The sequence below is a fragment of the Quercus suber genome, unplaced genomic scaffold (assembly GCF_002906115.3).
Source record: "Quercus suber isolate HL8 unplaced genomic scaffold, Cork oak 2.0 scaffold_78, whole genome shotgun sequence".
NCBI classification, from domain to species: Eukaryota; Viridiplantae; Streptophyta; class Magnoliopsida; order Fagales; family Fagaceae; genus Quercus; species Quercus suber.
The window spans coordinates 1,506,594-1,517,236 of record NW_027069543.1 but is presented as its reverse complement, the minus strand read 5'-3'; the positions used below and the strand labels follow the sequence as shown (position 1 = coordinate 1,517,236).

Here is a 10,643-nt window from a genome sequence, read left to right as displayed (position 1 = left end):
AAATATATATATATATATATCAATTTACTACTGTTTCGAAAATATGTAGGGATTTACCACTTTTTTGGTACTTGAGTTTGGCGAAATCAAGTTTTTTGTGGTACTCAAGTTCATGGAACTCGGGTACCATGAACTCGAGTACCATCAAAAATTTTTTAGCAAATTTGAACGCTATTTTTTCAAAGAACTCAAGTTTTTGGAACTTGAGTTTCACGGCAAATTCGAGTTTCAAAAAAATGGTAGAACCTTACATATTTTCAAAACAGTGATAGATTGCTAATTTTTTTGTTAAATAGTGGTAATGGGCCATTTTTGCCAAGTCTCTTACCCTCTCTAACATCAACTCTCTAAACACACCCACAAGAACTTATTCTAGAGTGAGAAAGAGAAAAGGCCACTAATCTTATATTCTAGAAAGAGAAGATTGGTTTTAGAGAGAGAGAGGCGATCTAACTCGAGAACTAGGCAAAACTCCAAATGGCATACCAGGACGCCTAACTCGGCTTCAATTGTCACTTCACTTCTCCTGAAGATGCCTAAGAAAGGTTCATTCTTTCTTGATAGTGATTGGGTTCCAGGAAAGCATTGATTTTCACGATAGGGTTAGATTTGTTATTTTAGAGGTGGGTCTGCAGGGTGAATAAAGTTTGTGTTTGGATGCACAGAAAATTTGGGGGAAGAGAATGAAAATGATAAACTTTTATTTTTGAAGAAATTACATTTTTTTTTAACCTTAAATTATTACCATTGTTACATTTTGTACCCGATATTAAGTTTACTAACTCTTTTTTTTTTTTTTTTTAAAGGTGAAGTTTACTAAAGTTGGTTGTTAAATAAATCCACATGGTCTCGGTCTCTTTCTCTCAACTTACGTGGACCCTTCACATCGTCACTCATCTGCAACCATAATGAAGTATAGAAATGAGGAGCCCACCAAAACGAGGACAAGACAAAGCAAAATCAGAGTCCCCCCAATCCACATGCAAAAGTTGTTACCGATCCAATGTCTGACTCATCCTGTAAATGTAATGCACCAACCAAGCAACTAAAGTATAGAAACTTTAGAAACAGAACCACAAAACCCTCAAAGCACAACCACCAACCATGGTCATCAAAGTACGACACATTCAAACAAAATCTCCCCATCTTTCTCTGCTCTTACCCTCAAATTTAGATATATTATATATGTACCCTATTAATTGTAATATTCAAAAGAAATACAAAAAAGAAAGAGAAGACGTTTCTTGTATTGTCTCTTAATAAGAGAGTAATAACTAGCCTGAAAAACAAACTAGAAGATATGGAAGAGAAAAATGGGCTAAGTCATTTATAACTTCAAATTGAGATCAACACTTTCTCCTACTTCACCATTACAATTGTTCATAGTTGTTGTTGCTCGATCAATCTGCACCTTTGTTGGTGGGAAGAAGCTATAAAAAGGCTGTTGTTGATTCAACTGACTTAGTCCTGCCTGGACAATTGGGTCTTGTATACTTCCCTTCAACAAATTAATAGCAAATAGCAATTAATTAAGTACAAATCAAATATACATGAAACATGAAATTAGTGAAATGGGATATGGGTTTTTGTTGTTCAATCTTACTTGATAAGGTAATGATTCAAAATCAGGGAATTTGTGGTTATAGGAGGCTAGACAAGCCGAAGGGTGCTTGAACTTTGAGCTTGGACACGTTGAAGCAGTTGTAGGAGGAGCTAGTTTGAGAAAATCTCCATAGACAACCTCATTTTCTTTGAAACTTTGCTTTGGATTATTCAGCTTGGAGTTGGAAGTTGAGCAGGAAGGGCCTTCTCTGAATACGGTGCAAGAACACACTATGAGAACAGACAACAGGTAACATTATATGTAAGGACCATAGATTAAAATTTAGCTAACCTATAAATTGTATCTCCGGCATCGAAATTAAATGTGCCTCCATTTCCACATGAAGCTGATTCATCTGATCTTATAGGAGCAACAGGGGTTGGAAATTTGTAGTTGAAAGACGGGCCTGGTGGATTGTCTAGAGAGAAGGGATATGGCCTCTTCATGCCAACCATCTATATATACACATTTAAACAACTAGTCCATAAGATACAAATCCACATTTTAGATCTCAGTAAAACAAAAAAATCTACATTAGTTGTAAGCCCAAAAAATTAGCAGTGCTACAAGTATTACAATTTTTACAACGAGCTTACAAACTAATATGTAATATGTTACCAGTCACAAAAAAAAAAAAAAAAAAAAAAAATCAAATATTTATTTATGAGTATTTAAAATTCATGAAGTACATTCATTATTACATTACTTTATGTTACCTTTAAGATTTTCTATTAAAAAATAAATCATACCAAATCGCCTCTCTCAACCCCATAAAAAGTGCGAGTCTATGACCTTTTTAATTCCAAAATTAAATATTTACCTAAAATAAGAAAATGAATATCCCAGTTTCAGATGTGATTATAAAAATTAACAGAACAAACTTCTAGAAAATTCCCTATAACAAACATTTATTTGAAACTAATATTTTAATAAATTCTTTGTAAAAAAATTTATTAAAAAAACATTAAAAAAAAAAATCATGAAAATCATCTCTCCATGTTGAAAAAACTTAAGAGCACTAAAATAGGCAGGATTTGCATTTACTACCTTCTCTTCCTCCGGCCACATTGGTGTATAGTTGCCATAGTAGCTTTGGTTTGAAGGGGGCTCCATCTGAAAATTTATTACAGATGATGATGAAGAAGTCCCTGATGAGACGTTCGCCTACAAAGTTCCATGAACCAAAATTCCTCATCAGTCCAAAACTAAAAAAATATTGCAAAACCAAATTGAAATTAAAAACAACACGTACGAGGCAAAAAGTTTTACCATTGAATGAGAAGGATGCTGATATTGTTGTGTTCTTGTCATGAAACCAGGTGGAGGCCAAATGGGGTTGTCGGATTCATAAGGCAAATTCAAATTCGACCGAAAAGCCAATCCTGGATCCACCCCACAAGTCTCCTTCTCAAGATTATAGTCATAAGAGTTCCACAATTTAGGCAACGGTGGAGTGCTTGAATTTTTGACACCAATGTTTTGAGTTGGCCTAATTATCAAATTTGGCAAAGAAAGATCGGTTTGGGAAAGAGATGAGAATGGGATAGAAGAGGAAGATGGATTTGAATGATGGTAATCTGGAATTGGCAAAGATAGAATGGAAGAATTGGGGGGGGAATTCCAAGCCAAATAGTTAGGCATTGGATTCAAAAAATAAAAAAAATTAAGTAAAAAAAAAAAAAAAAAGAGGAAAGAAATATTCAATTGTCTTAAATTGTTTTTATATATTTATAGAATGACTTTCATTTTTTAATGGGCATCATAATTGTAAATAGGGTCATTCATTAGAAATTAGTAACATACAATAATTACAACATGATAATACTAGACTCATCACACGCACTTTGTGCGTGCAATAATGCTCTTTTTTTTTTCTTTTTTCTTTTTTTAGAGTTATAATGCTTAAAAATGATATATAAATAATTGTGTTAAAAAATAAAAAAAAAAAAGGCCAGGTAATGTAGAATAATATTTAAAAATGAAATAGAGATAATGTCCTAAGTTTTAAGCCAAATTGAGAAGATAAAGGAAAAAAACCTAAAACTTAAGAATAGTAAATTACAATTTTAACTAGTTTATATTTTTTTTAATTTAAAATTATTTAACTATAAGATAGGAGTATTTTAAAGAGTTTAAGAATTTGTGTAAAAGTATTTTAGTACGCAAAATGTTAAAAATCCTGTTATTAATAGTATAAATATGTACAATATCTTGAGTGTAACGAAGGACCAAATTATCTACAAGAGTTATCTAGTATTTCTTTGGATTCCCCTTTGTATTGTCATAATTCAAAATGATTCTAGGTGCTCTCAGATTTATCAGTTCTTATAGAAGCAACAAAGCATTTCTTAAAAATTGTATGTGGAAACCATCAGATTCTATTTACAAAGGTCAGGATTTCTTTTGTAACTTCTAACTTAGTAGTAAACAAAATCCTACAAAATTAAAATAATTTAACAGTTGAGTTGGACAGCTAAAAGAGTTTTATTTTTTATTTCTTTTTTATTTATATATAAATTTCAAAATTCAATTGTCACAAGAAGTGGAGAGAGAGAATTTGAACTTTGGTTCTATTGTAAAAGAGACAAGACAATACCAATTAGTTACAATAACATAAAGCTGAATTTGAAATAGATATATATATATATATATACATCATTGAATATTAATTCATTTCCTACTCCCTTCTACGTTGTAAATTTGTAATAAATAGAAAACTGGAAGGTAGATTACTAAATTAAGTTTGCAGTGTTGTTTGTTAATGCTCCTTGATATATCTTTTAGTAGGATTAGCATCTCCAACTTTAAACGGGGTTTGGACCTCCATATTCTGAAGATAAATATCACACTTTTGTAGTCTTCTCTCTCCTTTCCGAATATTCCTCTTATAATATCTATATATCATTTTTCTTACCTACCCTGTTACCTCAATATACTGTATTATTTTTCTTGAATGAATACAGTATCTTTGACAAGAAAAAAGAAACAAATACCTCTTCTTCTTTTTTTGTTGCCAAATTGACGAGGCTTTTCCTTAATTTAAGTCAATCGATGTAGGATAAATAAATGACAGGAAGATTTCAACAATCACTTGGAAGTGGAACTAAAAACTAAGTTGAAAATTTTTTGTGAAATTAATGCTATTCTGGCACTTACATATCAAATCTCTCTATCATATCTGAATTTTGTTTTGATCACTATTTCCTTAATCTAATCTATTAATACTTATTCAACATAGGTGCACTCAACTACTGATAAATCAAATGGTTCCAAGAGCAAGGATCAGTCTCATACAGAGTCAAGTAGTTCTTCCAATGGTGGTCCAAATGAAATTCCAAATGCTCCACCAGTTCCAATTAAAAATATAGCTGCCACTCGGATTCAAGCTGCATTTCGGGCATATATGGTACTCCCTTAACATTTCCCTTTTGGGTTGTCGTAAAAAGGTGAGAGAGAGAGAGAGATTTACTAACATGTGCCTTTAGATTTACTAACATGTAAGAACATACATTAGTAAACTATTTTAGAAAACTTTTTATTAAAAAATGAAAAAGTAATTTAATATCTTTTTCAATTTTCCATAAAAAAATTTTCAAAATAGATGGTTTATGTATGCCCTTAGAGCACACATTAACCAGACTCATATATATATATATATATAACGTTCCAATAGTAAAAGTTCAATTTTCTATTTCATCCTCACATTTTTTTTTTCCAAAAAAAAAAAAATTAAACAAGATTCTTGTCAAAATTTGTGCTACCTCTATTATAAAGTAAAGTATAGTCTAAGAAGATCATCATATTTTTATCTTTTCATTAATAATCGTGCCATTTGAAACATTTCATATATTGTGGGACAAATAGAGTATATGCTACTCTATTTGTCCCACAATATATGAACATCAAGCTAGTGTCCCAACTCCCAAGTAAGGTTTCAACTTTTTCTGTCGCAACCTAGATATTTTGATTTTGAGGGAGTGTCACCAACTCACCATGTTATTGTCCCTTTATATATATATAATTCAAGCATCACGTGAGATGGCACTTCCCCAAAATGCTAACTTTACATCATTCCTTATTTTACTAAGGAAAAAGATAAATTAAACCATAGCTTTGAACCTCTTATGTAGAAGGCATAAGATTCAAGATGGTTCCCTCAAGTATAGTATGTTGATTGACATAATAAAACACCAAAGATCATTTCTGCATATTTCTGCGTACAGGAATAACTAATGAGCTTAATGAATATGTATAGTTAGCTTTTCATAGACTAAATACAGAGGATTGCAATGTAGAGCATACAATTTAAGAATAACGAAAGAAATTAGGCAAGTAGATTTATTTTGGAGGTATTTATTAAATTAGGAGTTATAACTGATAGTTATGACATGTGACATGATATGCTAAAGTTTTTCACTGTTTCTGGGATGTTAAAATACTTCCTTAATTGATTCATTCTCTCAAATGAAATTCGAAATACCTAATGACATGGTTCAAATCACCGAAGAATAAGAAAATAGAACCTGAGCAAATGATATTATTATTTCAAATCAGTAAAATAGGCAAGTAAAATTTTTAAGTAAATCAAGTAGTTGAATATCTGGGCTCTCCTTCCCTCATTCACCCCTATACATCAACCTCGGAGATAGGAATCAGTGTCTGTCTGTAGTGTCCTTAATTTTCTTGTCAGTGAACTTGATAACACAAGTGCCACTGCATGATGTTAACAGGCCAATTCTCCTGGTAATTTGTTTCTTCTCTTCTTAGAAAATAATACAAGAAATGATAGTTCTACTTGACTTATTTGACATCCGTTGCGTAAATGGAATACTACGACTTCGTTACCAGGGCAGAATTCCTATCACGGAAAAGCATGAGAAATTCATCAGGTGGACAACTTTCAGCATTGATCAGGATCTTTGGTATTTGTCTACAAATATATTGGAGTATCATTGTTAAGTTTTAAATTGCCGGATCATTGTCAAGCTGTAAATCCAACAAGTAAGACTGTCTTAAGAAATTTATGCAGAAGGGCAGAGAAAACTAGTTGGAGTTTATTATTATTATTAAGCTGTTCTTCTCTCTCCAAAAAAAAAAAAAAAAGTAAATAAAAAGGTGCTATGTGAATTGTGAACTATGTACTTTTAACCAAACATGTTTATCACATTATGAATTCAAAAAACAAAAACTATCTTGAACATACGAAGCTACCATTCTAATTGCCTTTATGGCTATGTATGCTTAAGCCCGCCTCTACACGTTGTAGTAATAGGATTGCATCTGCATATCAGACAACTTCAATCCCAGTTATCTTTGGCACGAAGCCATAGGAAATAGTAAAAACTTGTATTAATGTATAATGGTGCTTCCATATGTGGGCTAAAGCTCATCCCATTAGCAGTTATGGTGAACTTGAATCTCCATCATCAAAGTCTCTCTTTCTACTTATGCAGGCAAGAAAAATGTTACAGGCAAGAAAAATGTTATGCCATCAACCATCAAAAAATGAAACATTATGCCATCCAATGGGGACAGTGAGATTTCAGGGCTTCATTCAAGATCAAAATGTCAGAGAGCAAGCATCAACTGCATTGAATCATATACATTCATGGAGTAGAATACAAGACCAAATCAGAGCTCGCCGACTCCATATGGTCACAGAAGGTCGAATTAGGCAAAAGAAATTGGAAAATCAGTTAAAGCTTGAAGCTAAGCTCCGTGAGCTCGAGGTACTGTGAGTCTGTGACTATCTCCTAATTGTCATTACTGCTTTGTTTTATTGCCTATAATAATTATTAGTACTTTGCTGCCAGTCTTGTGCAGCCTCTCGTTTGGTGGGAGGCCAATGTAATTATAGTTAATTTCTTAGTAACATGATTTATTAGGAGTCAGAAACCAAATTTAAAAAATAAATAAATCATCGTTCTATGGCATTTGAAATCAGTAAATTTTCTTCTGCTAATACTTTGGATAAGGTCATCTCATACTTTTCTTGCTCTTGTAATTATACCGGTTCTGATGGTATTTGCATTTATTCAATTGATCAACAAATCATCATATCATGTGGTTTAAATTCTAAATATGTGTTTATTGATGTATTTGGTTCGCTAATCCAGACATTTCATTAGAACAACTATACATAGTATTGATTAATGGGACTAGGGGAAGGGGTTGAGAGAGTATGCTTTAAAGGCCAAGAATATGTGACTAGTGAGTTCCCCGCTGAACCTAATTACACTAACTAGTTACATGATTGAGAACAAGGTGCTACCTTGTATCATCCTTTAAGACATAGATTTCTGGTCCTATATATATTGTCCCTTGAATCAATTGGGAGACATTTTTTTTATTTTCCTCGATTGTGCATCTTATATTCTTATTTCATCTATATAGCAAAGCTAGTTGTGTTGGATATTGGAGCTTGTAGTCGTGACCATGACTAGCTAGGAGCATTCTACATAATGTTTAGCTCGCTAACAATCAAACATCAGGTCTTGAAAATGTTTGAAGAGAAACTAATGGTTTTCAGTAATATTTAGCAGTCACTTTTACAATTTGAAGTATATTAGACTTGGTAATAAAACTTTGTGTTGCCTATTATCGCACTTTGAATTGGGTTTTATGGAGGGAAGTAGGGTGGCTATTGCTTTGTAGTTTCTAGCACGGTTTTCCTTGTTTCCTTCGTGCTATGCGTATGCGTTCCTTTAGCGTCCATTCTCGGGTTGTAATCAATAAGATAGCTTTAATTTAATTAGACCAATGGCTGCTTGGCTGTTTTGAAGCACATCCAAGCGGATACACATATACTGGAAATGAACTCGCAAAACATAAAAACAGAAAATTAGATTGTGAATTATTAAAACATATTGGCATGCCCAAAATTCATCACCATAGTTAAAGCACATTTGTTATAATTACAAATGTTACAAACTCAAGGGTACGCATCCTTAAAAACCGGCTTGCAAGGGGAGAGTGTCCAAAAGCTTATAACACGTGGTTAAACTTCTGCTTAATCCATGTGGGATACTAGGATCATAACAACATTGGATTGTGGTTTTTTTTTTTTTTTGCGGCTATAAGAAGGAACTTGTATTAATGGCAAAGAGTAACACAGTATGTGTGGTTAGCTTTTTAGAAATATTTCCCGTTTCCCATGCAACTAAAGCATATTAGCTATTTAGCTTTCGTTATTTATTTTATTATGCATATCGTTTCATATTTTCTCTTACGCAGCTTTCAAAAGCATCTAAGCTCCTTAAAACAGCTAAAAGCACCTTATCTGAACATCCGGGATGGATGGCCATTGCTTAACAATTGTTAATTTGCTCAATAGGTGGAATGGTGTGGTGGCTCTGAAACCATGGAGGAAATCCTTTCGAGGTTACAACAGCGAGAAGAAGCCGCAATTAAGCGTGAGCGAACCATGGCATATGCCTTCTCTCATCAGGTCTGCCCTGAGAACACTTGCATCCTCAGTTTTAATACTAATGGTTACGATTTATAGAAAATTAATGCATAAATTTGACTAGCAGTGGAGGGCCAACTCTAGCCAATATCTAGGCCAGGCTTCATACAATCTTGGCAAGGAAAACTGGGGTTGGAGCTGGATGGAGCGCTGGATAGCTGCTCGCCCTTGGGAGATCCGGGTTCGTGTACATTCTCTTGAATCGAAGAAAGTGCAAACCAAGCAGAGCAAATTATATAAAATTGGAAACCAGCCAGAGAAGAAATTATCAGTTTCATTCAAACCTGCTTTATCAAATGGGAAGGGAACCACAAAAGTGAAAAACTTGGTCTACCCAGCTGCTGAAAAATAAGCTGTCATCTTTATGTTGGCTTAAAATTGAAGACATACCCAGCTCAAAGATTTTAGCTTTACCAATTTCTGTCATGAATTTATTGTGGTTGTTTTATATCTTGGTTTATTAATTTGCCCATTTGGATTTGGTATGAATCTGTCCTTGTGTGTAAATAAGATAACTGACATCATATTATCGTTGGATTGTCAGTAATATAATTATACACAGTGTACATATATATTAAAATGCGTGTTTATCTTGGCTTTGTCTTTAAAATTCATTTCCCTAACATATAAACTTATTCTGATTGTCGTGTAGCCTATGATGGAAAATTCTGAACTCAATTATTTGGATTCTTAAATCATATGGCTTTTTAAAACATGAAGCTTTAACAAAGAGGGATCCAAATAGTACGGAATCCAATCATTCATAGCGTGAAAGAAAGCAATGGAATATCAGATTATGATACAGAGGCAAATAAGCTCTAATATTTATATTATATCTACACTACATAAAGAATATTCAACAAAGCATAATCCAACTCATGCGTCCATTATATATAAACTATATCATACAATAATACATTCTTCATTTGCCTCCTTAATTAAGGTATTTGATATGCATCAAGAATACCACATCCTCTCCTTTTCCTCCTTCTCCTCTACCATTCTTCCCCCACTAATCTACATATTCTTCTGCTCATGCGTACCAATTTCCCCACCAAGTACTCATGATTTTATTACTCTCATTTAAAAGACTAGAAATACGGTTGGCCACCTAAACTTTCAGGCTTTCTTTTTTATTGAGACTTTCAGGCTTTCTTAATTCTAAAGGTTTATTAAAATCTTCTCCATTTATGTACATATGCTTCACCCACATTCCTCTGCCGTGTGTATTAACTATTAATAAACCATAAGTAACAACAATCATAAAGCAAATGTCACAATCTCAACATACGGCAACTGTTTTTCCCCCCTCCTCCCCTAAAGAGTAGAAGAAAGCTCCTGGTTAAGACTGATGAATTCAATTAGGCACTGAGATTTTACAGCGTAGGGGACCATAGACAGATGGCCAACTACCACATTTTGGTGGTATCCATCTTTGCATTCTTCCATAATTAAGCAGGTTGAGTACAATCCATTCCCCTTTTATGGTTCCTACTTCAGATGTGCTCCACTTAGCGCCACAAGGTCGGCACGCAGCCTGTTATATTTATCAACCATACTCGTCATAATCATCAT

The 10,643-nt window shown here is 33.3% G+C and overlaps 2 protein-coding genes across 3 annotated transcripts in view; one reads left to right on the top strand and one right to left on the bottom strand.

Moving 5' to 3' along the window:
* LOC112025755 (protein IQ-DOMAIN 10) overlaps window positions 1-9,661 on the top strand; it is a 20,453-nt gene extending 10,792 nt beyond the window's left edge. For both annotated transcript variants that reach the window (XM_024058440.2, XM_024058441.2), the window contains exons 3-6: window positions 4,842-5,009; window positions 7,057-7,332; window positions 8,937-9,050; window positions 9,136-9,661. In XM_024058440.2, the coding sequence (XP_023914208.1) occupies window positions 4,842-5,009; window positions 7,057-7,332; window positions 8,937-9,050; window positions 9,136-9,420 (843 nt within the window). In that variant the 3' untranslated portion in view covers window positions 9,421-9,661. The remainder of the gene's footprint in view (window positions 1-4,841; window positions 5,010-7,056; window positions 7,333-8,936; window positions 9,051-9,135) is intronic.
* On the bottom strand, window positions 1,229-3,244 carry LOC112025754 (uncharacterized). Its single transcript, XM_065773694.1, has 5 exons — window positions 2,873-3,244; window positions 2,651-2,767; window positions 1,895-2,058; window positions 1,604-1,811; window positions 1,229-1,498 (listed from the first exon to the last, which is right to left on the bottom strand). The coding sequence occupies exons 1-5, from the start codon at window positions 3,242-3,244 to the stop codon at window positions 1,328-1,330; spliced, it is 1,032 nt and encodes a 343-aa protein (XP_065629766.1). The 3' UTR covers window positions 1,229-1,327.
* Window positions 9,662-10,643: the final 982 nt, after the last annotated feature.

Bases quoted from the DNA above. Each gene is read 5' to 3' on its own strand.
- LOC112025754 (XM_065773694.1), bottom strand. From the start codon at position 3,244: ATGCCTAACTATTTGGCTTGGAATTCCCCCCCCAATTCTTCCATTCTA. The intron at 2,768-2,872 runs GTAAAACTTTTT...GGAACTTTGTAG, and splicing joins AGCATCCTTCTCATTCAATG to GCGAACGTCTCATCAGGGAC. The intron at 1,812-1,894 runs GTTAGCTAAATT...CACCGTATTCAG, and splicing joins GCCGGAGATACAATTTATAG to AGAAGGCCCTTCCTGCTCAA.